The sequence below is a fragment of the Cydia fagiglandana genome, chromosome 5 (assembly GCF_963556715.1).
Source record: "Cydia fagiglandana chromosome 5, ilCydFagi1.1, whole genome shotgun sequence".
Lineage (NCBI taxonomy): Eukaryota > Metazoa > Arthropoda > Insecta > Lepidoptera > Tortricidae > Cydia > Cydia fagiglandana.
The window spans coordinates 14601892-14628829 of NC_085936.1; the positions used below are offsets into that span (position 1 = coordinate 14601892).

General features: G+C 34.9%; 1 protein-coding gene across 1 annotated transcript; it reads left to right on the plus strand.

Annotated features, from left to right (window-relative positions):
- Positions 1–213: 213 nt before the first annotated feature.
- On the plus strand, positions 214–26924 carry LOC134664746 (uncharacterized). Its single transcript, XM_063521491.1, has 6 exons — positions 214–353; positions 3573–3685; positions 5116–5193; positions 6479–6545; positions 13278–13439; positions 26812–26924. Exons 1-6 carry the CDS (start codon positions 284–286, stop codon positions 26922–26924), a joined length of 603 nt encoding a protein of 200 aa, XP_063377561.1. The 5' UTR covers positions 214–283.
- Positions 26925–26938: the final 14 nt, after the last annotated feature.

Consider the following 26938-nt stretch of genomic DNA (forward strand, 5'->3'; position numbering starts at 1 on the left):
GCCCACGCAGTGAAAGTGTTATTTTAAACGTCAAACATCTATGAAATTCTGACGTATAAATGACACTTCCACTGCATGGGCTATCAAATCCGCTGCAGACTTTTTTTGGTCCGACTCTAGAAAAAGTTTTTGGTCGGTACAAAGTCAGCATAGACGGACTCTATGAGGCGGTGATGTCATTGTCATCGACCTTTCTTTCAATGTCACTTTTGAGGTTACTTTAACAATTACTATAATTGCCGATATTTTATCATAAGTAAATGCGTTATCGTCTTTTTATTGCATGGTGTTTTATGTGAAATTCAGTGCGCTATGCTTTATATTATATTTTATAATCATGATCCAAGGCTTCGGTAAGATGTTTGTAAAATTCATTTACATAGCGAGATGACTTGAATTGCAATTCAAAAAGGTGTGGCATGAACATTTAACCTCTAGCCGCCCAGAGACCTATAAAAAGGTCTCCTGTTCCATTCTAATTTGAACTTTGTGTTGACAATATAAAATTTCATTTTGCTTGGCAAGGTTTGACGTCGGCTAGAGGATAAATAAATAAATAAGTTTTGCATAAACATGAGTTTAAATACAAAATTGCTATGACAATGCTAAAAAAATTTCGTAATCGCATCTATCGCATCGCAACCTATCTATTATGTATTCTATAAATTATTTATTTCTTATTTATAAATAAGTTTTTGGCAAAAATTCCATTTTTGGTACAAGTTTTTATCGCTGACTGTACTTTTCTTACGGCAAACAACTAATACTCATCGAGACAATTCTAAAAACCCCTAACACAATTAGGTTGCGTTGTTTCATCACAGAATTTCTATGGCCACCTCCTGTCTCCATCATCAGATCAGCTCGATGGTACCATAATATTACATTGTCATCCGATTTATACATGCATGCAAAATTTCAGCTCAATCGGAAACCGGGAAGTGGATCAAATTTAACTTGTAAGATTTGATTACACACACACAGACAGACAGGCAGACAACGGTCAGGTGAAACTAAATAAAAGCTTGTAAAAATAAAATGTTAAAGTTCAAAAGCTGCATTGCATTTAAGAAAATTGTAATTTTTAAAGTACCAAACAATAATCATGTCAAACTATATTATAAATTATAAAGCTTACTGAGCAGTTTTAACTGGATACTTACTCGTACTAGCTAAAATATGATCTGAACTTCAATTCTTTTAAATATTTTTCCTGTTTGGTTTTTTATTACACAAAATTAAAAAAAATTTAACCCAATTCTTTGGAGGGGCCGATAATAATGTTATCAGTTATCAAATATATTAAAGAGCTTAGAATTTTTCACCAACGCTTTCAGCACACAGGTCAACCGAAAGACTAAAGATGAAGAGATAGATCACGTTTCTTGTCCGTTGAGGGTACAGTCGCCATCAGATATATCGGAGCGGCCAAGGTGCTCACAAATATCTGAGCACGCCACTATTGTCAAGGCGTTAGAGTGCATGTTCAGATATTGTGAACACCTTGGCCGCTCCGATATATCTGATGGCGACTGTACATTATGTTACACACATTTACCGTTGTAAAGTGTTAATACATGTGGGATAATTTTTAAGAGTTCCTTTTTAAGAATCCAAAATAACGCACAGTTAAATTGACATACCTACTTACAATTACTACAATTAGATTACTTAGGGCCAGTTGCACCAACCATATTTGACAGACTGATCAACGTCAGCCGCCGCGCCCCGGTGCTTTACTATGAAACTTAACTTTCTATACAAAAAAATTTAGCGAACTCTTTTACGATACGAACAGTTTGACCGGTGCAACTTAGTCGGGATATTTCCCAGTACCCTTGGAGTAGTGTAGCCCGTCGGCTACCGACCGATTGTGTCATTTAAATTTAAAATTTGATTTATTGAAATAAACTCAAATTTTGATTAATTTAAATAAATAAAGGTCTAATGCTTAGCCTTTTTTTTTCAGAGAAACGTGATATTCTAAAACTGGTAAAACGCGTCATGGTGTGTCTCTTTAGAATAGAATATGTACCTCTTTAAATGATTTTCAATGTGACGCGTCTGGTGTATCTTATTATAATCACTTAGTTTTTCCATATTTCGACATAGTTAAATAATATGGCATTAGAATTCGTTGTATAATTCAAACATTTCTGGGACACGATATGCAAAACTTAATTGCAATTTTTAGGGTTCCGTGCCCAAAGGGTAAAACGGGACCCTATTACTAAGACTTCGCCGTCCGTCCGTCCGTCCGTCCGTCTGTCACCAGGCTGTATCTCACGAACCGTGATAGCTAGACAGTTGAAATTTTCACAGATGATGTATTTCTGTTGCCGCTATAACAACAAATACTAAAAACAGAATAAAATAAAGATTTAAATGGGGCTCCCATACAACAAACGTGATTTTTGACCAAAGTTAAGCAACGTCGGGAGAGGTCAGTACTTGGATGGGTGACCGTTTTTTTTTTGCTTTTTTTTGGTTTTTTTTTGCATTATGGTACGGAACCCGTTGTGCGCGAGTCCGACTCGCACTTGCCCGGTTTTTATTATTGATGCAGTCGTGATTTTGTTATCAATGAATAAATTATATTCAAATAACGTATTTACATTATCCAGTGGGCTGAGCATAAAAATAAATGACGTATTAAGTAGTTTTTTTCGGGCCCTCTTGAATTATCTTAGCAGATGTTCGGCCGGCGGCGATCAGTGAGAGGACTAGCGATAAAAAAGCTTTTATTTCGCGGACGATTAACTATTTTCTTTTAGTAAAAGTACAGCATTTCGACTGCTGAATATTATTCCTTTGTCATGCTTTTATATTTAAAGCATGTGAATAAGATATTTATTGATATTATAAGTATTATCTATGGTCGCCTTAGACAAGATCGTAATTGCTTTCATGCATTCAGCCACCGTACCTGCCGACCAAACGGGTTACTGCAACTGCAATGCAGCGGTCGACAACCTTTTAGCAGCCACGGCCACATAGTAGATAAGGAAGTTGACACTTTATTAATATATTATGTGACTTCATCAGACATTGTTGTTTGATATTATTACATACAAAATAGCCAGGGGGTCCCGCGGGCCGCCTGTTGCCGACCACTGCTGTAATGCATACCTACTTTTAATATTCCATTCTAATATTATACGGATTGAACTTAATCTGTTTTTAGGGTTCCGTACCCAAAGGGTAAAACGGGACCCTATTACTAAGACTTCGCTGTCCGTCCGTCCGTCCGTCTGTCACCAGGCTGTATCTCACGAACCGTGATAGCTAGCCAGTTGAAATTTTCACAGATGATGTATTCCTGTTGCCGCTATAACAACAAATACTAAAAACAGAATAAAATAAAGATTTAAATGGGGCTCCCATACAACAAACGTGATTTTTGACCAAAGTTAAGCAACGTCGGGAGTGGTCAGTACTTGGATGGGTGACCGTTTTTTTTTTGCTTTTTTTTTTGCTTTTTGGTACGGAACCCTTCGTGCGCGAGTCCGACTCGCACTTGCCCGGTTTTTTAATTACTTACGTACGAATGTATGGTTGATTTCTGTTACCAGGCACAACGCGAGACCAAATGAGCCCACGAGCAAATACACTTAGTGATGATAAGGACGACATACAGAAACAGTTAGACAACGAAGCAAAGGACAGACTTCATTTTGCCACAGGGGTAAAGCTACCTAATAAACAAATATCCAAACATCCAGTGATTAGTATACAGGGTGTTACTGACCATCGGGCTTTAAATCCAGGGCTCGATTCTACTCGCTAAACTGAGCTACTTTTATTATGGCACCAACCCCGAAATCCCGATTTTTTTTTTCATACATTTTGGCTGATCAGATGTCGACGTTTTCTATGGAAAAGCCAAAAAAAAATCCCCGTTTTTAGGGTTGGTCCCATAGTAAAAGTAGCTCAGTTTAGCGAGTAAAATCAAGCCCTGGAATTAAAGCCCCATGGTCAGACACATACTGTATAATAACCAAATGAATAGTCTTTATTTTTTGATATCTTTCGGTGTCTACATAAGAGATAAATGAAGTGCTACTTATTTAGGTAGGTACACAAATTTTCTTGGAACTAGGCTTTTTTAAATTCTAAATTAAAACTCACATAAGAGAGCAATCTATTCAAACTTTTTCAAGTCACTCTGGGGATTTGCTAAATCACGTTGTTTGAGCATCTTAAAAGAAATTCAGATATCTGATTGAATTTAAAACGTATTTAGTTAAACTCATTCAAAAAGCGTACCATAAATCAGAGCTACATTTAAATTTAAAAAAATATATCTGTTTTCGGGTCGGGTGACAAGCAAAAGTCACTAAGTACTATCAAAAAATTAAAGTAACAATGCACTTTATTACACTTGTAGCACGGTTTATTGTCCAATAATTTCAATGGTGTTAGTTAGTGACTTGCAGCCGTATTCGAACAATGAGATACGTCAAATACTAGATATTGAAACGATATGTATTAGATATGTCAGTGTCAAACAAGTGTCAAAAGTGACGTATTTGTTTGAAGAAACGTCAATTTTGACACTAGTTTGACAGTGACATATCTAATCCATATCTTTTCTAGATCTATTGACTGACGTATATTAAAGTTGGAATCGGGTCGTTTTGGTTGTCACCCGACGATATGCAGTATTTGCTGCCACCAGGTGGATCGGGCGCATATTACCCACATCTTCTTCTTCTTCCTGGCGTTATCCCGGCATTTTGCCACGGCTCATGGGAGCCTGGGGTCCGCTTGACAACTAATCCCATGATTTGACGTAGGCACTAGTTTTTACGAAAGCGACTGCCATCTGACCTTCCAACCCAGAGGGGAAACTAGGCCTTATTGGGATTAGTCCGGTTTCCTCACGATGTTTTCCTTCACCGAAAAGCGACTGGCAAATATCAAATGATATTTCGTACATAAGTTCCGAAAAACTCATTGGTACGAGCCGGGGTTTGAACCCGCGACCTCCGGATTGAAAGTCGCACGCTCTTACCGCTAGGCCACCAGCGCTTATGACCCACATCACACATCACCGTATAAAAAGCCTTGGATAGTTTAGGGAAATTTTCCTTATTATTTTTCATTTAATTACAGCCTAAAATATGGGTACTTCACTTTCCCACCCGTATATTGCAAAAGCAGCACAGCAACAAACGGATACCTTGGAACTTTGTAAGTATTGTTCTCAGTTCCGTAATTAGTTTCGGGAAATTGTACACACGTTATGGCTCCTCTACACGATGGGCCAGCGCCGGCCACTCCAATATTGGACGCAGCCATAGAATGAGATAGCAATATCACTTGCTCCCTCTAACGCATAAATGCGTCCCTTGGAGTGGCCGGCGTTGGTCCATCGTGTAGAAGAGCCAATATTCCACGAAGCGTATCAATAGGTATAGCGACATAATTGAAATCGAACCCAAAGCTAGCCGGAATCACAATTGGCTTTTATGTAACCTGATCATGTCCGACGGCCCATGACGGCCCGTCAGTTCAAATTGAAAAGACATTCATAAAGTTTATCAATTAGACTCAATTTATTTCGAGGTATTTTGGAAACATCTATTCCATTTGTATTTAATTTACATACGGATTTTTTGTTTAGAACCAAATTTTTGTTAGCAATTACAATGTAAAGAAAACAGCTACTTATTTAACAATGTTCTCGAAATAATTATACCCAGTAAGCATTATTTTTTTCTCAATAGGGCCGTTATAAGGTAAATTTGAATTTTGTTTGCGTTGGCGTTGCTATCTCGGTGGTTGTATAGTGTTACCCACGAGACCACTTGCGCGTTCTTACAAATAAAAAAAAACCGGGCAAGTGCGAGTCGGACTCGCGCACGAAGGGTTCCGTACCATAATGCAAAAAAAAAACAAAAAAAAGCAAAAAAAAACGGTCACCCATCCACTGACCCCTCCCGACGTTGCTTAACTTTGGTCAAAAATCACGTTTGTTGTATGGGAGCCCTATTTAAATCATTATTTTATTCTGTTTTTAGTATTTGTTGTTATAGCGGCAACAGAAATACATCATCTGTGAAAATTTCAACTGTCTAGCTATCACGGTTCGTGAGATACAGCCTGGTGACAGACGGACGGACGGACGGACGGACGGACGGACGGACAGCGAAGTCTTAGTAATAGGGTCCCGTTTTACCCTTTGGGTACGGAACCCTAAAAATGCAGATAGGTATTATACTATTAAAGTAATAAGCCTCAGTCACTTGGATTCCAAAGGCAGGTGTTTTTAAACCGTTCATTTTATTTTTTAACCCTTTAGCCCGTAGCGGCAACATATTTGTCATCGCACTTAAAACAAAAACGCATCTCTACTATAAGAATTACGGTTTGAAATCGAATGACTAGAAAGGAATGTCAAACGGTTAAAGAGTTATGCAGATAGAAATCGAAATAGATAGTAATATTGTATTTAAAATAATTCGATTTTTTTCAGATCAAGTCAAAACAAAAGGCTAAACGAGATTATAACGGTCAAAAAAAATTTAAGGAATGGCAGCGAAGTGAGTACCATCACCACCATTGTTAACTGTATCTGTAGACCTTACTGCCTCTTGTAATAAGGTCCACCGATGTACAGTTAAAAAGTGTTGCTGTTGCTGTTTGTACAGTCGACGTCAAAGATATGTATACATTTTTCGCCTTATTACAAAGGCGTAAGGTTCAAAAGTGTAAACATATCTTTGACGTCGACTGTACCTATCTAAATATTTAAGTTTAACGCATACATACATAGATACAGGGTGACATCGAAGAAAATAATAGTCTAACCCCCTTATTCATAAACGTTTACTAAAGTTGACAAGCCGATAATAATCGTTTGTCCCTTTCCGACGTATTTGTATGATGGAATGGGACAAACGATTATTATCGGCTTGTTAACTTTAGTAAACGTTTATGAATAAGGGGGTAAAACTATACTTAGTTCGTTTTTTTAGCATTAGAAAGAACGCCACAGAAGCAAGCGTGCAGTTTTTTTATCAGGCTCTTTAATTGTTAATAATTATTAAATTATCTAATGTAGCATGGTCAAGTGTCAATACATATAATTTACTTCAAATTATTACCGCTAAAAGTGCCGGATTTGGAACCACAAGCTTAGTTCTGCGAAGTTCTTTCTAATGCTAAAAACAACGGACTATGGGCAACCCTTATTTCCACCAATCTGAAATACAGCAGCAGCAACCAGGTCCTGGCACAGAATAAATAATAGTACTAGGTACAGAAGACTCACTCTCTAACAAAACGCGTCTGTCACGATCAGCACAGATATGGCCGCTAAGTTGGGGTCGAACGGATGTACTTTTAGCTACCTGTAGCAAAGCGACGAAATCGCGGAGTAGGCCACGCCTGGTCCTGGGTATTAGCACAAAACAGATAAGTACAGAAGTCAATCACATGTATGTACTTTACTTTTCATACCTACGCTCGGCGGTCGCTCTAGGGTTGCGAACTATGGCTTATGCACAAAAAACTATCGTGGTAGTGGCACTCGTATCTATCGTATCGTATCTCGTATCTAGTTGTTTGGTTTATTTTTGAGGATGAAACGGGAAGAATGTAAATATAAAATAATAACATTAATAACTCAAATAGGTATTTTAATTTTAATGTCATTGTTATATTACAAATTTGTCACAGAAAATATCTTGCGATGATTTCGAGATTGGCGAAATGCACGATTAATCGATCGATTGATTAATCGTGCATTTCGCCAATAGTATATTTTAAAGTGTAATAAATTCGCATTCTCATGTACAATGTAATAAATTCGCATTCGCATTCTCTCTGAAACCATTGCTAGCTTAAAAAACGACAATTCACCGTTTAATGTTGAATTTAAACAACCGTCCACTGTACCAGTTATAATAACTTCACTTTTTGCTTCTCCATTATTGCACAAAAAAGTTCACAGACGCGTGTCTCAAGCGGATGGCACTCGCGCTCGCACTGGTCCCAACCGGTCCGAGATATCGTGTCCGTGAGCAGTGTCTATGTGTGCGTTGCTCGAGCGCGCTTTGTATGTAGATTGATTTCTGTACCTATCTGTTTTGTGGTATTAGGTCGTTGTAATTTATAACGTATGACTACCTCAAACAGTTGGTTCGTTTGCCATAGTGAATACTTAATAAAAATATAGATGAGAATCGGTAGTTTCGCACGTTTGTTGTCGTTATGAGGAATAGGTATGGAACGTATTCTAGTTACACAATTTTTCGATTAGGGGTCGATGTAAGTCCCTATTTACCTCGTTGTAGTAGAGACATATAAAATTCCATTAAGTAGTAAGCTTTATTTTGTTCAAGTTTCTCAATAGGATCTTAGAATGGCAGTCTGCCTCTTTGCTGGGCTAAAAATATCATGTTATTAAATGCGATAGTACCTAACTCTTTCTGTCTGTTAGGTACCTCTTCACGCTTCGTTTGTTTCATCGCTGAACCGATTAACGTCGCGATTCGGGAAATGAATTAGAGATTAACTAGATACGATATAGTAAAGACATGTGACGTCCCACGGGTAAAGGTACCTTATGGCGGTATTATTAACGCCGCTCTTATATTAATGCGGCGCTATGCGACGTAAGTTCCGGCCGCCATAAAGTACCTTTTTCCGTGGAACGTCACATATCTTCACTATTTCATATCTAGTGAATCTCTAATTCATTTTCCGAATCGCGGCGCCAGCCGCCATAAGGTACCTTTTACAGTGGAACGTCACATATCTTTACTATTTCATATCTAGTGAGTCTCTAATTCATTTCCCGAATCGAGCCGTAAGATGGAGTTTGCTTTGCTGGATTTTGCTTGCTAACCCTTGGCATATGAATAAAAGTTATTTTCATTTAAATATTTAGAAAGCTGCTAGGACAAACAAAGATGACGCCGTCGCTATACTGTCCTATACATTATGCGATAAATCTTAAAAGTTATGGCGTCGTACAGGTTTCAGTTTCGAATACCAAGATACTTCAAAATGTCGTATAATTCAGAGAATACCATTTTCTAAATTCTCCGACAGTCCAAAGTATTTAGAATAACCCGAATATTTTGTATTTCTACGCAGCTACGCAAAGCCGTAGCCGTACTGCAAACTCTTATTTTGTCGACCTAACGAACGGTAACTCACATTGATAGTGTCTGCCTAAACTTCTGTCTCTTTTATTTTAATATACTGCGAAAAAATATTAAAAAAATATATTACAGTGATAATGTCATAACCATGAAATTGTTAGAGTAAGTTTTTCAACATTACGAGTAGGTACTTACAAAGAAAGTTACATTTTATTCAAAATGTATTAAACTAGGTTAAGTTTCCAATCGTGAGACAAAGGCTGTAGGAATTACTAAAGTTTTGGAATATAAATTAATCGTACTGAATATTATTAAATCAGCCTTTGTCAAAAGTAATCTGATCAAATTTCCCAGTTTTATTACCACATTTAGTCACAGAAACTTTATGTAGATAGTTAAAAATCTTGACCGAGTCTTGTAAATCCTATTATACATACATGCGTATTCGGGAAACGAGATAATCACAAGATCTAGAGACGATATAGAGATCAACTAGATTTACATTAGCTATCGACTAGATGTGACTTGGATATCTAAGTCATAACTTGTCGAAATTGTTCAAGAGGACCTCCAGAATCGCGGAAACGTCAAATTATCCATATCGTAACTTGTTGAGGTCTAGTCTATCTAATTAATTTCCCGAATCGAGCCGTTAGTCATTTCTCTGCAACTACACATTTTGACCCCATCTTTGTTTCGGTAAGCAGCCGGTATCTCCGCAGCATGATTCTGAGGGGTAGATTTGATAGTCCATTTTTTTCAACTAAATGAAAAGGACGGGTTTAAACCCAGCAAGCTGTACCCGCACCTTTTTCATTACTTACACAATTTGTTACGCAATATTTAGATAAATACTACCAACTTAATCCTTATTCCTAAGATGGACAAATTACCTACCTACCTAACCCTTATATATTATATGTACTTAAGAACCGATGTAAAAAGTTATGAAATAAATGCATTTGTTTTGTAAAAATATGATTGAATAACGATCTTACCCTGTCTTGTCCTGTACAGAAAATTATATTGTAAAAAGATTGAGATGGGGGCTAATAAGTACTTTATAATTTAAGTTCTAGGTTTATCCAAACCGTTCAGGGCGCCAATTAAAAACAATTATAATAATATTCATAACTACACTTTTATGGCGTTATTCATAAACACGTTACTGGTCTGAATTAGCTATGAATCGTTTGTCGTTATCTGTAGGTAATTATAATTTGTATTTTAAAATATAATTAAACATAACCAGGCCTTAAAGTTTTATGAATAATGGGGAAAGGAGGTTAGTCTTCATATTCCATGGGGATCTTGAAAGTCATACAGGATAATTGTCATTTAAAACTGTAAATGAAGCTTTTGCGACCATGAAATCAGTTTAAAGCACGTAGAAAGAGTCTTAATTGGAAAAGTTTTACAATCCTGCGTACTACTGGTTGTTTGATTTTGTTTTTCGGGTTCCGTAACTTAAAAAGAAAAAAAACGGAACAAGGGTTTGTCAAGGGTATCATGTAAAGTTAGGATCACTTTGTTGTCCGTTCGTCTGTCTGTCAAGACCCTTTATCTCGGGAACGCCTAGAGGTATCAAGTTGAAATTAAAACCATATACTCAGGTCTACAGTCCCTAGAAGCTGTGAAAAGAACAAATAAGTATCTAAGTTAACTTGAAATAATGATACGGTCATTTATGCAGCAAAAAACGTAAATTTTGACACTCTCAAGTGAATCATAATTAATGGGTACTTCCCTTTGACTTAGAACTATGAAATTTAGGTAATATTGTCTAACACTACATATACAGGGAAAAAACTGAAAACTGTAAATATGTAAAAGAAAGTTTTATTTGTACGGAACCCTCGGTGAGCGAGCCTGACTCGTACCTGGCCCGTTTTTTCCTCAATCTTAATATTACTATGTCATCTTCACTTTGACCACTATATGCCCATAACAGGGAAGTAATTGGGCTACTTTTTTTTCAGTCTAGACGGATCTTTAAACAAATTATAAAATGGGAATTAGAAAACATACAAATAAAGTAATTAGTTACAATTAATCTTTTTATGCCATTTCATGTATTAATTTATGAATAAGTTCTTCTGAACAATATCCTGATTTTACTGAATATGTATTACATTACAATATATATAAGTACATATACATATCGTTGCTTATCATGAATAGTGACACAAAACAAAATGAAATGCCATTCGATTTTAAATCTTACCAGTAAAAGATAGAATATTAAATGCAATAGCATTTCATTTTGAGTTGTGCCACTGTTAATGATAAGCGTCGATATTAGGTTTAGTGATGGTAGATGGATGGTAGTGAACTGAATAAACACAAAGATAAAAAGGTATTTAATATTTGTTTGGAATATAAACTATTTGAATGGAACCCCTTACCTAATACCTAAACCCACCTACCTAACCCTATAGGTATAACCCTACTTGTAAGTGCCTAATAGCTAAATAAAATACATAAAATGCCCAAATTATTAGAAAATTGTTAAAACGCATTCGCGTAACAAGTCATAGAGAATCTGTTTTCATTTATAAAAATATTCTAGAAAAGGGTTCAAGGTCCAGGGTCAACGATAAAAAGTTGTGCGACCTTTCGTTTTGGTCACGTTGCGGGCCATGGGCGTTAGCCTAGGGGCCCGATTCGGATTTTGAAATAGATATCTATTAGACATCACCAAGATACGATAACGATATGTTTAAAATCTACCCTGTCAAATTTGACATTTGCGCGATTCTGGAGATACTCTTGAACGATTTCCACAGGATATGATTTAAGTAGAGATCCACAATTCACATCCAGTAGATATCTTACTCTATCTAACGTAAAAGTGACATTGGTTGCCCGAATTGCGCTGCAAAAGAGAACTAGTTGATATCTAAACTATAACGTATCTAGAATGGATCTAGTACGTGTCGTCTCTTGTGAATATCTTGAAGTTCGAATACGGCAGTAGGGCGAACCTAGGATAACAAGTACTACAATAAGTTGAATATGTGGATAATAGAAATAAAAACACAGTCTAATCTACTGGTAATCTTGGCTTCTGAAAGTATTCCATTGAGTGTTTAATTTTCAAATAAAATTCTAGACAATTCACTCAACTGTTGTTATTTCGCGAGGCAGATTAAATGGCACTGGGGTAATGGAATTTTTGTGGCTTAACTTGGCCGATGGCAGACTTAATGCAGGTTTAACTTTTATTCATCTAAAACAACGTAATCCTTTAGTCACTCTGGGGTTAGAATTTAATCCCACGCAAAATATAATAAACGGCAAGTTTCCATTTTTCACATGGTTGTGGATTTTCTTCTTTTTAAGTAAAAATTAATTAATGCCTTATATATTTACATGAGCAAATACTGAAGTTATGCTGATATATAAGTGACTTTAGGCAAAAATAGAGTTACTTTTTATAGTTTTAAAGTGGCTACAAAATTACTTAAATATTCTACTAACACGAGGAAACAAATTATTATTTTGATTGTTGGCATTTTTTTTATTTGGCACATATACATATATAACATCTATTTCAGTTTATAATGTAGGTAATGTTCTTGTAACTAGTAAGAACACTATGAATTCATGTTTGAGTACTGCCAAAAATTCCGAATAAAAATATATGATGGCTTAAAAACTAAAATTACAATGTCGCCCCTACATTTCGTTTTAAAATTCAGCAATCATCCCCATCATCTTAACTGATCATCTGTGGACTTCAAGGTTTACGGATTGTGAGTTAACAGTAATGTGGACGACGGTACAGTCAGCAACACGATCAGCTTAGCACCACTGCAAATATATATTTGTACATAGTGTTTTATACATAGTTGATCCTGCAAACAAAATATGTAGGGCGGCTCAGTCATATTTATCTATTTATTTAGAAATTTAAATCGGGCAACAAGGCCTATATTACAAATATCTTACAGACTAACATACATATGTATTTTCAAAACTTCAAACCAGACACTATTTAGGTGGCGTTGTGGTGATGGTGGTGGCGTGGGTATATATATACCCACGTACGCAGATATCTGCAGCTAACTGTATATTTTCTTATTAGCCTACTTTGGTGTCCCACTGAAGGTCTCCCCTCGTTTTCTCCACTCGACCCTGTACATATAATTACATTAATTTCAGGTCAGGATATATCAAGTTCATACTCAGCCAACAGAATATCTGAATCATTTACCTTACTGCCAATAAAAGAACCTCAAAGAATGACTGTGCGGGTGCAACTGCCTGTTAACAGATATCAAACAAAAAAAACTATGTTGAGAAAGGTGGACAGTAATCAAAGAAGTAAGTATACCTATACTTTCGCAATTTTCGTTTCATTAATTAAAAGTGCAGTGGAAAGTTACTTACCGGATCAAATTAAGGTAATTTATATATTTATATGTATAGAAGACCTTAAGAGTTACTGATTTGATCCCCATGTATAAGCTAAAAATAGTGGCGTTATTATGCTATGTAGCAATTTTTCAAATATATCTTAAGGTGGATGTCTAGGGATGGGATGCCGATTATCAGCCAAAAGATGGCGTCACTGTGCACGAATTGTGGATTTTCACTATTTCTCCCAAAATACTAAAATTTCATAAGATGTGTTGATATGTGCGAAAACTATAAAAAATACTACATCCAAATCGAGACATGTTCAACTCAACATTGTCTCATTTCGTTATTATCGGAATCCAACTGCAAAATATTGCAATTTCTTGCATTCACGCACACTTACGTACTTAAAGTCACCTTAAAGTCAGTGTCAAATGTCAGCAGATTCGTAATGTTACAGTAAAGTAACCTAGAGGGCGCAGCGGATGAAATGTTTATTGTTGAAAAAAGATTGGAAATTAAATAATAAATTCTTGTTTGAGCAACGATGAAGAATTACAAGGCATTCAGAAGCAACTAATGTTTTCGACCATCAACTGTCATGTACTCGTGGCACCCGTAGCCTCTATTTTGAAAAAAAATCAGATTGTAGCTAAGATACATGGTTCAAACCCCGACAATGCCAAATTTTTTTTATTTTATAATTTTAGAATTCTCTTTTGAATTATTTTAAGCGTATGTTATTCTTCGAAACTAAACTTACGTGAGTAAAACATTTTCAGTATTTTAATTATTTTTTAATAATATTATGGGAAGATTTATAAAAGTATTTTTAATTTCCGGTTTTCAAAGGATATAAATAATGATTAAAATAATTTAAAAAAAGTCATGCATGAGGCTAATTAGGATCGCAGAATAGGTACATAAGAAGTCAACTATCGACGAAGTATAGCTGGTCAAGCAGATCTTGTCAGTAGAAAAAGGCGGCAAATTTGAAAAATGTAGGTGCGAAGGGATATCGTTCATAGAACATTTGGATTTCGCGCCTTTTTTTACTGACAAGATTTGCTTGACCAGGTATAAAATAAGAGTTTCCAAAATTTTATTGAAATGATATACCTACATGAAATAATCAAATACAACACATTTACTTAAAATAACTTTTAAAATAAGGCATATTATAAAATTACCAAAAAGATGAAATAAAATAAATAAATAAATAGTCTTTGTTCGTGGTTTGAACCCTGTCATGCTGTTCAACTTGTTAGACTTACTCAGTAGCTAAAAGCCAAAAGACCATTTGACCATAGTAGACCCGGGTGAAAAATGCCTTCTTATTTAAGTAACCCATTACTGTCAAAAATATCAAGTTTGAATTGATTTGAAATATAATTTTTCATTGTCGACTTATTGACATCCAAACGTTGCGAGCATGTTGTACTTTAAACCATTTGGCAACGTCGCACGGGGAAATCTTCTGAAAATGTATGTCCTTTTATATTTTGTTATTTATGGATATATGAGGATTCTTCTACTTATGTTGCAAATTGATTAAAGTATCGAGAGAAAAATGCTAATGCAAAGAAAACAAGAAATATCCGTTTCATTTCTCATGCTATTGATTCGGTTAAATTGTGTTCTAATGTATGAGGAAGACAAACTAATTATAGCCAGCCTTTTATGAATGTAGTATGATACCTTAGGGTATGGTGCTTTACGCACACTAGCGTCCCTTCCCCTCCCCCTGACACAACCACCCCTTTTTGCATGAAATATGTCCCGGTTCACAAGTTTTTTACATTTTTTGAGGAAAGTATATATTTTAGGAAAAAAGTGTCAATGAAAGAAATAATCCTTAATAAATTCTTAATAAAAAAGGTCATATTCATTTTTTTACATGATGCACCATATTCATGTATTAGCTTGTTAAAATTCGAAATAACATAGTTTTTACTTAGGATTCGAAACTCATTTATTATACACGGTGCCGGTGTAACACGAGGAAACCGAATAATTTTGACAGCGTATTCCTGATCATATTTAGAGACAAAAATGTCCTATAAACTTTTTTGAAATGCGGCTACATTCAGAGTTAATACCAATTTAAAAAAAAAACAAGTTTCTATTGTTACATAGTTCAAAACGCCTTTTTGATGGCGATGTTGTTACTATGGGATTTAGTCTAAATATCCTTATTGATATGTCAAAAAGTGACAATTAAGTAACACGTTGCAAAAACTATGTTTTACGAAAAAAAAGTAAAAATCCATGTTAACTGACAAGTTTACCAATAACATTTACTTTTTATGTACATACATATATATTCAAAAAAATTAAAAAAAAGCGGCCAAGTGCGAGTCGGACTCGCGTTCCAAGGGTTCCGTATATTACACAATTTTTAACAATGTATTTTTTATTTTATTTATTTATTTATTTAGTTATTTAATTCAGGAAACAAGGCCCATATTACAAATACCTTACAGACTAACATACATATTTTATAAACTTAAAACTAAACATTATTTATACGAAACGTCAGTGAAATCTTTAAAAAATCCGTAGGAGTCGGATCAAAAACTGTAATTAAGTCCGACTCACGCTTGACTGTACATTTCTAATAGGTTTTCCTGTCATCTATAGGTATAGACCTATTTTATGTATTTTTTCAAAATTTTAAACCTAGTAGTTTCGGAGATAAGGGGGGGGGGGGGGGAATAGTCATTTTTTGCCTATTTTCTTGAATAACTTCTAAACTGTTTATTCGAAAATTATAAAAAATATATATTTGAGATCCTTACAATAAGCTCTTTCATTTGATATGTAACATGATATAGTTTGAAAATTTTTATTTTTGAATTTTTTCATTTACCCCCCAAAAGTGGCCCCCATGTTTAAAATTCATTTGTTTACAAACTTACATATGTGTATCAGATTTCAACTTGATTGGTCCAGTAGTTCCGGAGAAAATCGGCTGTGACAGACGGACAGACAGACAGACGCACGAGTGATCCTATAAGGGTTCCGTTTTTTTCCTTTTGAGGTATGGAACCCTAAAAACAATAAAAAAAATTGTTTTCGGCGAAATTGACCTAAACTCATACATACATTTTTTCCTTCTTTTGACCTCAGAAATAAAATCTTTCGCATTTCTTGAGGACACCTTGTATAATAAGTGTTATAAAATGAATATAACCTTTTTTACTAAGAATTTAATAAGGAACTATTTCTTTCATTGACACTTTTTTCCTAAAATGTATACTTTCCTCAAAAGATGTAAAAAACTGTGAACCGGGACATATTTCATGCAAAAAGGGGGGGTTGTGTCAGGGGGAAGGGAAGGGGCGCTAGTGTGCGTAAAGCACCATACCCTAAGGTATCATACTACATTCATAAAAGGCTGGCTATAATTTGTTTTTCAAAAAGCACAATTTGACCGAATATATGAAAGAGGGTCATTGTTGTTGTAAAAGGTGTGCAGGAAATGATACGTTTCTGCACAAGAGCAGTTTAGGTTCCAATTCCAAGTACGATTTTATTATTCTTTTTACAATAAGCAATTGAAATTTGGGTATAAATGGATTTGTTATACAATTTCCATTCTGATATTTGACTCCCCATTCCATAAATAACGATACTTTTAGCCAAATTGTTAATTGAAAATACCTACTCTCAAAAATACCTACTATAAAAATGTATTTAAAAAAACTCATGCATTTTACTTTCCTCGTATGCGAAATGAAAAGTAGAGTGTTTTAAATCGGGTGAAAGGCAGCATTTTTGAAAAAAATCAGGCAAGTGCGAGTCGGACTCGCGCACGAAGGGTTCCGTACCATAATGCAAAAAAAAACAAAAAAAAAGCAAAAAAAACGGTCACCCATCCAAGTACTGACCACTCCCGACGTTGCTTAACTTTGGTCAAAAATCACGTTTGTTGTATGGGAGCCCCATTTAAATCTTTATTTTATTCTGTTTTTAGTATTTGTTGTTATAGCGGCAACAGAAATACATCATCTGTGAAAATTTCAACTGTCTAGCTATCACGGTTCGTGAGATACAGCCTGGTGACAGACAGACGGACAGACGGACGGACAGCGAAGTCTTAGTAATAGGGTCCCGTTTTACCCTTTGGGTACGGAACCCTAAAAATATCATCTACTAATGTTATTGTCATGCACATCAAGCAGAAGATATTATAGAATCTTGTTTATTTACAAGAAGATGATATTTTTCTCCACATACCTATATATTTTTGAGAAAAATATAGCTAGGTATTTTAGTTTAAAAATCATTGTTACAATAAATATAGGCTTTTCCAGAGAACATTTATATTTCTACCGAAACGAAAGCAGAATTCACAAGGGTTTTCGGTGGACGACCGTTACGCGAATGATTGTTTGGACTGACCTTTCTATAAATATATAAATGTATTTTATTGTGTAAAGTTATATTAAATCTGGGAATGAAATTATATCAGAAAGGAGATTCTTAAATGAGTAGGTATACTCGTAACATGCTTTGTGCATTAATATACCTCCCTCTATTGAGTGAAAATAAAACAAAATACACAGGTAATCTGTGTTGCGGTTTTAAAGTGCCATCTGTTACACAAATTAAAAATGATTGCTTGTCAAATGAAGTCGCCATGACATCATCAACATCAACATCAACATTTATTCAGCAAATAGGCCACAAGGGCACTTTTACACGTCAACATTGAATTTACATAAAAGCAAAAATAATAACATCAACAATTTTATAAAATAAAACTAACAATTCAATCTAACGTATTACAATTACTAAGAGATGTATATGGTCTCTTAATGTCGAATTACATACAAAATACAGATAAAAAAACACACACAAAAAAAATCTATAATATTTAGAGGTGTAAATGTCTCTAGGTGTCAGAACTATAAGATTATATAGTTTATCAAGTTATCCTTAGAGATGTATAAGGTCTCCAAGAGTCAATATCCTGTATAATTAATACATTCATTAAAAGAAAAGAAACATACGAGAACAGAATGAGGCGTCTCACTGTAATTAATTAATAAAAGTTACTAAGTATAGTATATATAGCTAATAGCTCGTGTTAGCTTAACAGACCAGTCTCCACAAACAGCACCCGTTCACGAGTATGACGCGTATCTCAGCCATCGCCTCCCTCAACCTTCATTCGGGAAAGTGGCGACCCGATCAACAACGCCACCGTAAGCAAAGACTTTTAAGCGAGCATGACATGTTCAAGCTACCGGCCTATATTAATATTAAAATAGTAATAACATGTAGCTGTAAGACACGGCATTTTGTGCTCATATGTTACATAAAAAGACAGTAATATAGCTTCACATAATTACTAGCCTAAGTTGACTTAGAGATGTAAAGGTCTCTAAGTGTCAGAAACATTAAAAATATAGGTAAGTATGTACAATCAAAAATAAAAATCAAATAAATAAATATGTACTTAGAGATGTATAAGGTCTCCAAGTGTCCAAAACTAAAATTAAATTAAACAATATAATCAAGCGAGAACATCATTGTCTCATGTGTCAATTCTACTGGACACTAGCATATTTAATTCACAATGTAAAAAAAATCAATATTTATTTAATTCTTATTATACTAATGAAATCAAGCTACCGGCTTAAAAGCATCTCTATCGTTTATAAAATCATTTACAGTGTAGTACGCCTTACGTAACAAGGAGTGCTTAATGTGCGACTTAAATTTATGAAGTGGTAAATTCACTACATCAGTGGGGACTTTGTTATAAAAACGTGTACAGTTCCCGACGAAAGACGTACTAACCTTACGGAGGCGGTGGGCGGGCACAGCAAGTTTATGTTTGTTTCTAGTGTTATAGTTATGGATATCACTGTTAACCTTGAATTCGTGTTATGTTAGATTCGTGTATATGAATGTTAGAATTACACCGATACTATAAGCATCACTCACACAAACAAGCAATGAGGCAAAATTTTAGCAATATTCAAAGGCTTTTTTCTTAATAATTTTAATCAAAATCTAGTATTTTTTTACGTTAAGCGAAGACAGAAATATATATACTACCCAAACATTACATATACAAGTGAAGAAACCCTATGTAATAGGAGCTAGGGTGCCAAGAAAGTTTGTATGAAAATCGAGCAAGGAGAACCACCTTAAAAACAAATGATTTCGAAAATGAAATTCTCAGTAATAGAAACTAAAGTATAAGTTAGCAATGAATTTTCTTTTGAGATAGCGCTCTTTTTCTTAGCAGGGCAGTTTATATGTATAAAACTAATTGCGGTACCAATTACATAAAAAGATTTAAAATATTTGCCTGTAAGTGTAAGTGTCAGATGAAAATACAGACATGACGAAATTATAAGGCTTCCGTTTGAACCGATATTGCTACGGAACTTTTAACAGTTTTTAGACTACTTTTACAAGTATTAAAAGATAAAGGCCATACCAACCATGCATTTTCGTCATCATGAAATAGTACTGAACTAGTCTTTTGTCACAGGGATCGCTGACTCCCAAAACTTTCGCTCTAAAATATTCCCAATATTCATCAAAGGCCCGGATGCCTCTAAAACTCAGAATTTAATAACACTCGTATATTTGCAAACTATTAGTAGGTACCTTAATACATAGAACATAGGGTTCAAGTTTGAATTGTAGATGGAAACTAAGATTCTAAATGTTCGATTTGTGGGAAACTATTGAATTGCGTTGAATCCCGTTTATTTGGTGAAAAAAAAGATCAAAGGCTTTACTTATTTTCAAGTCCGTCTCCGCAACGGAAATTGCCTAACCGTTAGTGGGTAAGAAATGGTAGCCACCCAATAGACAAAGAGTTGGCCCCGGGAAAATTCATTAGTTTTCAGAAACGCAATACTTCTAATAAGTAATATTGCTTTACTTTCATTCTGGCAGATGTTTGTCGCTGTAGGTCAGATCAGAAAAGCAGCGAATATCTTTAAAATAAATCGATAAGACATGAATTATTTTATCTGCGCCTTAAAAAGGAGTCCATTGACACCTCATTCATAAAAATCGGCAACTGCTAAAACCATAACACTTCCATTTATATATGAATTTCCGTAGTCGAGTAAAGCTCTGAGTTTAGTCTAGAGCTCTTTGTATACCTTCAATTGATTTTATAACCCTTTGCTAGTCTATTATTCTGGCCCCAATCGAATAGCTGCTAGATGCCCGGTTCTACTAAAAAGGATAGGTAGGGGAGGTAGAGCAGTCGAGAGGCTGGGGCACCTCTTTATAATAAATCCTGATTTACAAGGGTGTGCCCGAGCCTCCCGACTGCCCAATAATGGTCCCCTACCTTCCCTACAGCGAATCAACTGGAAAGGTTTCGTTACTCTCAAAAATATTTACTACATTCCAGGACTGGCTCTTAGTCTAAAACAACAATAAACATGGCCCTATCTAATAATCCTACCTATACACACTTTTTTCATTAGACTACAGAAATAAACCTACATACTCATATAGAAACACTAAATTCATTTGCTTCGAAACTTATTCGCTGTTTTACTATTTACTGCTACCAGTATCAATTTGCCAAAATTGGATTGCATTGAATTTGCATACTTTTAATGGAAGTTACCGCTTTAATTAACCGGTAAAGGTTGTTTAGAGGAACTGTATTTCACCGGGAATTTAGTATCGCTATCAGCTATTTGGGGTAGTATAGTAATGGCCAGTCAGAATTCAAGTCTTTAAGATAATTATAGTATTGAAACTGTAGTGCAATTAATAAAGCTTAGAAACCTAATAGTTCTACAGGGTGTTTTTGATACTCTAAGGGGTGAATAGGGTGAATATGTAGGTAATAGTGAACAACTTTTACTATGGGGCCAACTCCGAAATAGCGAAAAAACAATCTGCTGTTCCATTATAGTAAACATTCGAAATGTATGAGACGGTAGTTTTTTTTGCTATTTCGTGGTTGGCCCCATAATAAAAGTTACTGAACAACTTTTATTACCTACATTCAACCCTCATAGTGAGGTCACAGATAACAAAAACAGCCTGTTTAAGGCTGGATTGTTAAAAAGTGTCAATTTAATTCACATTTAAAGAGTATATATTAAAAAAATACAATATATTTAGGGTTGCCATAAGTCCCGTATATACGGGACTTTCACCGTATTTAAGTATCACGTCCCGTATTTTTACTGGTCCCGTATTTGGAGTGACCCTGCCAATAATGTTTATTAATTTATTAATAGCGCTCTCTATAACAGTGCTCTCCAAACAGTAGCAACCAGATACAACCCCCCCCCCTCGGTGGCCCACGCGAAAGTTTCTGAGGCTCACTATGGCCCTCAGGTAAAAAAGTTGTCGACTGTCCCGTATCAGTTCCGACTAATTATGGCAACCCTAAATATATTCCATATAAAAAAAATAAAAAATAAAGCATTTATTCACAAGCTTACTTACATTTAGATACTTACAATACATTCTTCTGTCAAACCACAGAGCGGTTTGTAGACGAGGCTCCTATTATAATTAGTTTATGCAAGTACTACTATACTAAGTACTATTGAAACGTATGAATGAAATGTACGTTTATTTTTTATTTTTTTTACTAACAGAAGATAGCGTTCTAACTCATGCATACATCCAAATTAACAATATCCCTTCTAAGAAACAGGCCAAATTAGGTCTTTTCGGCTTCAAGTCCCTTAAGGAAAGTAATACTTATTACGTACCCTGAAGGGAAATTGTCTTGACTGTTTACTTTTATCGCTTGGAAAAACGATCTAAGTAAGTCAACAAAGGCCTAAAAATTTCCTGCAATAAAGGCCTAAAAGTTAATATTGTTCTTTTCAACAAACGTAATGAAGTAGCTTATGTAAGATTAAATATTTGTGTTGTAAAATGTGTACATATGAGAAAGTTTCCGGACTAAAAATAACAAACGGAAGATTCGCGTAAAATAATTTATAATAGAACGGTTAATTCTAGATACGCGGCAGCGTGTCAAGCCAAGTTCAAGCAAAGGAACTGGCTAGCCAGCGCCGAGTGTAATATTACACGAACCACTTGGTGCCACTTTTGACCCTTCTGTAACTCAAAACCTCTAGAGTTGAAAAGATTCTAGTTTATTTATTTAAAAAAAAATGTGAGATATTAAAGTAGGTTAGATATGGCTTGGCCAGTTTTTATCAGAATTACAATATATATATATATATATATGTTGAATAACTTTATAAAATAGTCATTTTGTAAAGAAAACTGATGTAATGAAAACTGGCCAAGTCAAATCTAACCTACTTTAAGATCTCATTTTTTTTTAAATAACAGCAATTGTTATAGGTCTCAAATAAAGCAAAGAAATAGAGTTTAATACTTGTTTATAATGTTATTTTGTTCCTATAAATACATATTTGGATTTTGCATAGAACTTGGCACTCATTTAGATCTCCATTCTTTTTGCGGCGAAGCCCACAGCCAAGCATAATTTTTGTATTGAACTTGGCTCTCCTTTTTTAGATTTATGTTTTTGGTGGGATCTACAATGTAAATTTTATGCCAACTAAGTATTATTATTATTACGCGCTAGCATCGAACTACGTAGAAACATTGGCCCTTCGCAAATGTACAGTGATTGACGCTTACAAAGATAGTCTACGACGTTGTAGTATAAACAATTTAAAATATGTCTCACGAAAGTTTAATATCGAGTCTACGACTGGTCTTTAATCATGTATTTTGAAATACTTCATAATTGACAACAACTCAAAGCGGGCAAGGAAGAATGTTCGCATTCTAGTTTGTCACAAAACCTTCAGATTTCGGGAATTTGTGAATGAACTATTAGGTACAGTCAGCAGCAGAAGTTGCTAAGCGGGTTAGGTGCTCAAAATTCCCTTGACGCGCTCTTATTTTCTTAACAATGAAGTCGCGTCAAGCTCATTTTGAACACCTCACCCGCTTAGCAATTTCTGCTGTTGATTGTAGCATGGACGGTTATATTATTACTTTATTTATTTTCAGAAAGCCAAAAAAAGTCAAGAATCCGAGGTCTTCCTTGGAGATTCAGAACTCCATGGCAAGTGAAAAACTTGAAAACGAACTGATGGAACGGCCTGTATTTATATATGTAACTAGTTTTTAAAGTAAGTATACAATACTATCAGTTGCTTTAGTTTTCGAAACCAATGTCAAATAATATTCACCACACCAGCACGTAAAAGCCTTTAGTTTATTGTTCAAAAACCGACTGACTTTTACATAATGACTTGGAATAATAATGTTCTATAAGTAGTAACCTAAGTATTAGTATTTTCCTCGCGTTAGTGTGAAAAAAATATATGTTTCAAGTCTGTAACCCCCGTACCTTGAACTAAACCCTCGCAAAGCTCATGATTCTACTATTCGACCCGCTACGCTCGTGGTTAAAATTTTCAATCTTACACTACACTTACTTTACACTAGCATAGCGAGTGATTCCAAAATTGGAATCTTGAGCTTTACTATGGTTTCAAGGCAAGGGTTAATATAATTTTATCACCGAGTATAACACAAAACTTTTCACCACACTAACACAAGGAAAATACTCACTGTACAATATCAAACAAAATAAATACAACAAAATGAATGTTATTAAATATTTTTAAGCCTAAAATGCAGTTTTTGAACAATCAAGAGAGCCTTTACCAGTTGGTGTGGTGAAAAGAATAATATTATTAGCGGAACCATAGACTCAGTCTGTCGGAATGTCAAATTATTTCTTTCGATTTACTAAATAATTTATTCCCAAAAGCCCAAAGCTGATAGCAGTTTCCAATATATGTACGTATTTTGAGTGCTTTATTTCGTTCAATTTCAATTTCTATACTTTGTTGATAAAAATAAATACATGCTTAATGCTAAGTCTTATAATTAATTAATTATTAGATTTACATGGTTCATTGGGATCGAAATTCGAAAACAAAAAATGCTTTTGGGTCTCAGGAGGATAGTGTATTTTATTTATAGACGAAAAATTTCCGCAGTTTTTCCCACATTATAGTCGAAATCCCTCGGGATTTCGATGCCTCGGCATATAATATAAATTATAGTATTATGATCCTTTGTTTACCGTATTTGTCCCCTCGAGACATAGCCGTTCGTCTATGTCCTCACGATATAAGCTTATCGATTATTGACATCTAGGGCACTGTTTCGAGTGAGGCGTTGAGGCAGGTCGCCAATCGATGCTTCTGAAACATTAATGAGAGAATGCAAGCATACTTTGCAAAGGCATTGGTTTAGTTGGGCGTTTCATTGGAGCGATTTTGTGTCGCGTACAAAGTTTTCTAACATACCTACACACAGCTGCAAAAGCGCTTATCCACTTGACCAGTGGAAACTGTACCTACTTTTGTAGCTCGCTGTATAATACTTAGGTCATACTGAAAATTCATGGAATGGCCACATAGAAAAAATAAGTCGCCCCATATATCAGAATCCAGAAACTTTCAGTATGACCCACGTATATTCAAAAAAATCTAGAGTGTCTATTTGTAAATAGATAAATCAATTTAATAAAAAGATAAATCAATAAATCCCAGACCGTATAACTATTGTAAGTTGAAACTAAATGTATTCCTGTGTAAATAAGTACGACTGTAAATCAAAATACGTAAACCCATTCTATTTTGTGCAAACCACAAATAACGTTACGACGCTGATTGAACGCTCGACTTAAACAAATAGGCATTCAGGCATCTGTGTCTGTGTGATTGCGTTGGCAAAATTATCAATTACGATGAAATGACCAAAAATGCCTGTTTTGGATGTGTAACTATTTTCACCACACCAGTTGGTAAAGTTTTCTCTTGATTGCTCAAAAACTGATGAGAAAGTTGCATTTTATTCACATGTGGGGCAAAGTAATTAGATGCAAAGTTTGAGTTGTTTCCTTATATTAGCTGGTTTGACTTTTAAATGAAAATAAAATTTTGAATTATTAAATATTTATGACGTTGATTTGTATTTGATTTTGATTTGTTTGATATCTTACAGTTAATGTTTTCTTCGGCTTGGTGTGGTGAAAAAATTTGTTTCGCTCGGGGGCAATTTTTTTTAACCCTCTTTCTTTCGGACCCTCGCAACGCTCAAGATTTCATTTATCAAATTTTGGAGTCTTTCGCTTGCTCGGGTATCAAATCAATATTAGCACGAGCGGTTAAACCACTTTGCCCCGTTGTAAAACAAACAACTATCTGTAGTTACCTACTGTGCATATTTTGACGAAGCGTGTTATGGATGTTTTTTGTTTTGCTGGATTCCGTTAATGAATCCTGCGTTGTGGATTTTGCGTGTCTTGAATATATTGAATAAATAAGTAGAACTATAAAGACGAAAGTAATTTTAACGCTAACTCAGTAACATAATATTATGGTAACAAAAATCCATTTTAATATCCCCTTTATAAATTATTTATTTAAGTACCTACTGGGAAAAATGCGGCCTAATATCGAAGGGTTATGAAATTATTTTTTTAAGCACTTAAAGTTAAAACAAATTCATCATTCAGCATTCAGCAATTAAAGCATTCAGTATATTCAATTGAGCAAAAACAATAGAACGATTCATTAAAGCAAACACCTGGCCTCGGTTTATTTCCATAAAAATACATGGTAAAACCTTTGTCTTTGAAAGAAAATTACAATCGGCGCTAGAGGCCTAGATAAAAATATTATAACAAGGGCAATTTTTTATGTTATCACCCTCGGAGTTATCACCACAGCAGGTACAGCCAGCATGAAATAGAACACATCTTTATTTCTATTGTATCAAAGGCGTGTCACGATAAATTTGACTAGTTTGGCCGTTACTAATCTATTTGGGGCTAACAACTGTAGGTACCTACCAATGTTATTTCTGCATGATAATAATATTTTTATCTTAGCGTTATCAAAGACATATGTAACTTCGTATAAGATGAATAAAGTCTAAGGAAAAAACGTGCCTCGGAAATCAAGAAAAAGCCATTCTCGGATAGATGCCGCACACACCTTTAGCCTATTCTCGGCTAGATGGCGTGACGACACCGTTTCATATTTAAAAATTTTAACACATAGATATGAGTGAATGAACATGGATCAAAATGATATAAAAATAATAAAATCATTTATCCATATATTATATACATTTTTTTGATAATTTTATACGTTTTCATTTTGAGTTTTAGTCGTGTGTCGATAGATGGCAGTAAATTTACTGTGACTACAAATTTCACAATGACAGGACCCCTCTACACTATCTATTCTTTTTGGCGTTATATTCTCTGCTCTAAGAACCGAATAAGTAAATAGTAGGTATTCTCATACAGAACGGCCACGCACCGCCCCGCCCCGACTCATATTACCTCGCCCCGCAACTGACCGCGACATGAATCTGGCGGAATTCTGGCGTCCTCTCAGTAAATTTCAAAATAGTGTTTAAGATTATTATTTTAT

Coding starts and splice junctions, on each gene's coding strand:
- LOC134664746 (XM_063521491.1), top strand. CDS start 284: ATGGTGTTTTATGTGAAATTCAGTGCGCTATGCTTTATATTATATTTT. Junction 354..3,572: donor AATCATGATCCAAGGCTTCG/GTAAGATGTTTG, acceptor TTCTGTTACCAG/GCACAACGCGAGACCAAATG. Junction 13,440..26,811: donor GGTGGACAGTAATCAAAGAA/GTAAGTATACCT, acceptor ATTCTCATACAG/AACGGCCACGCACCGCCCCG.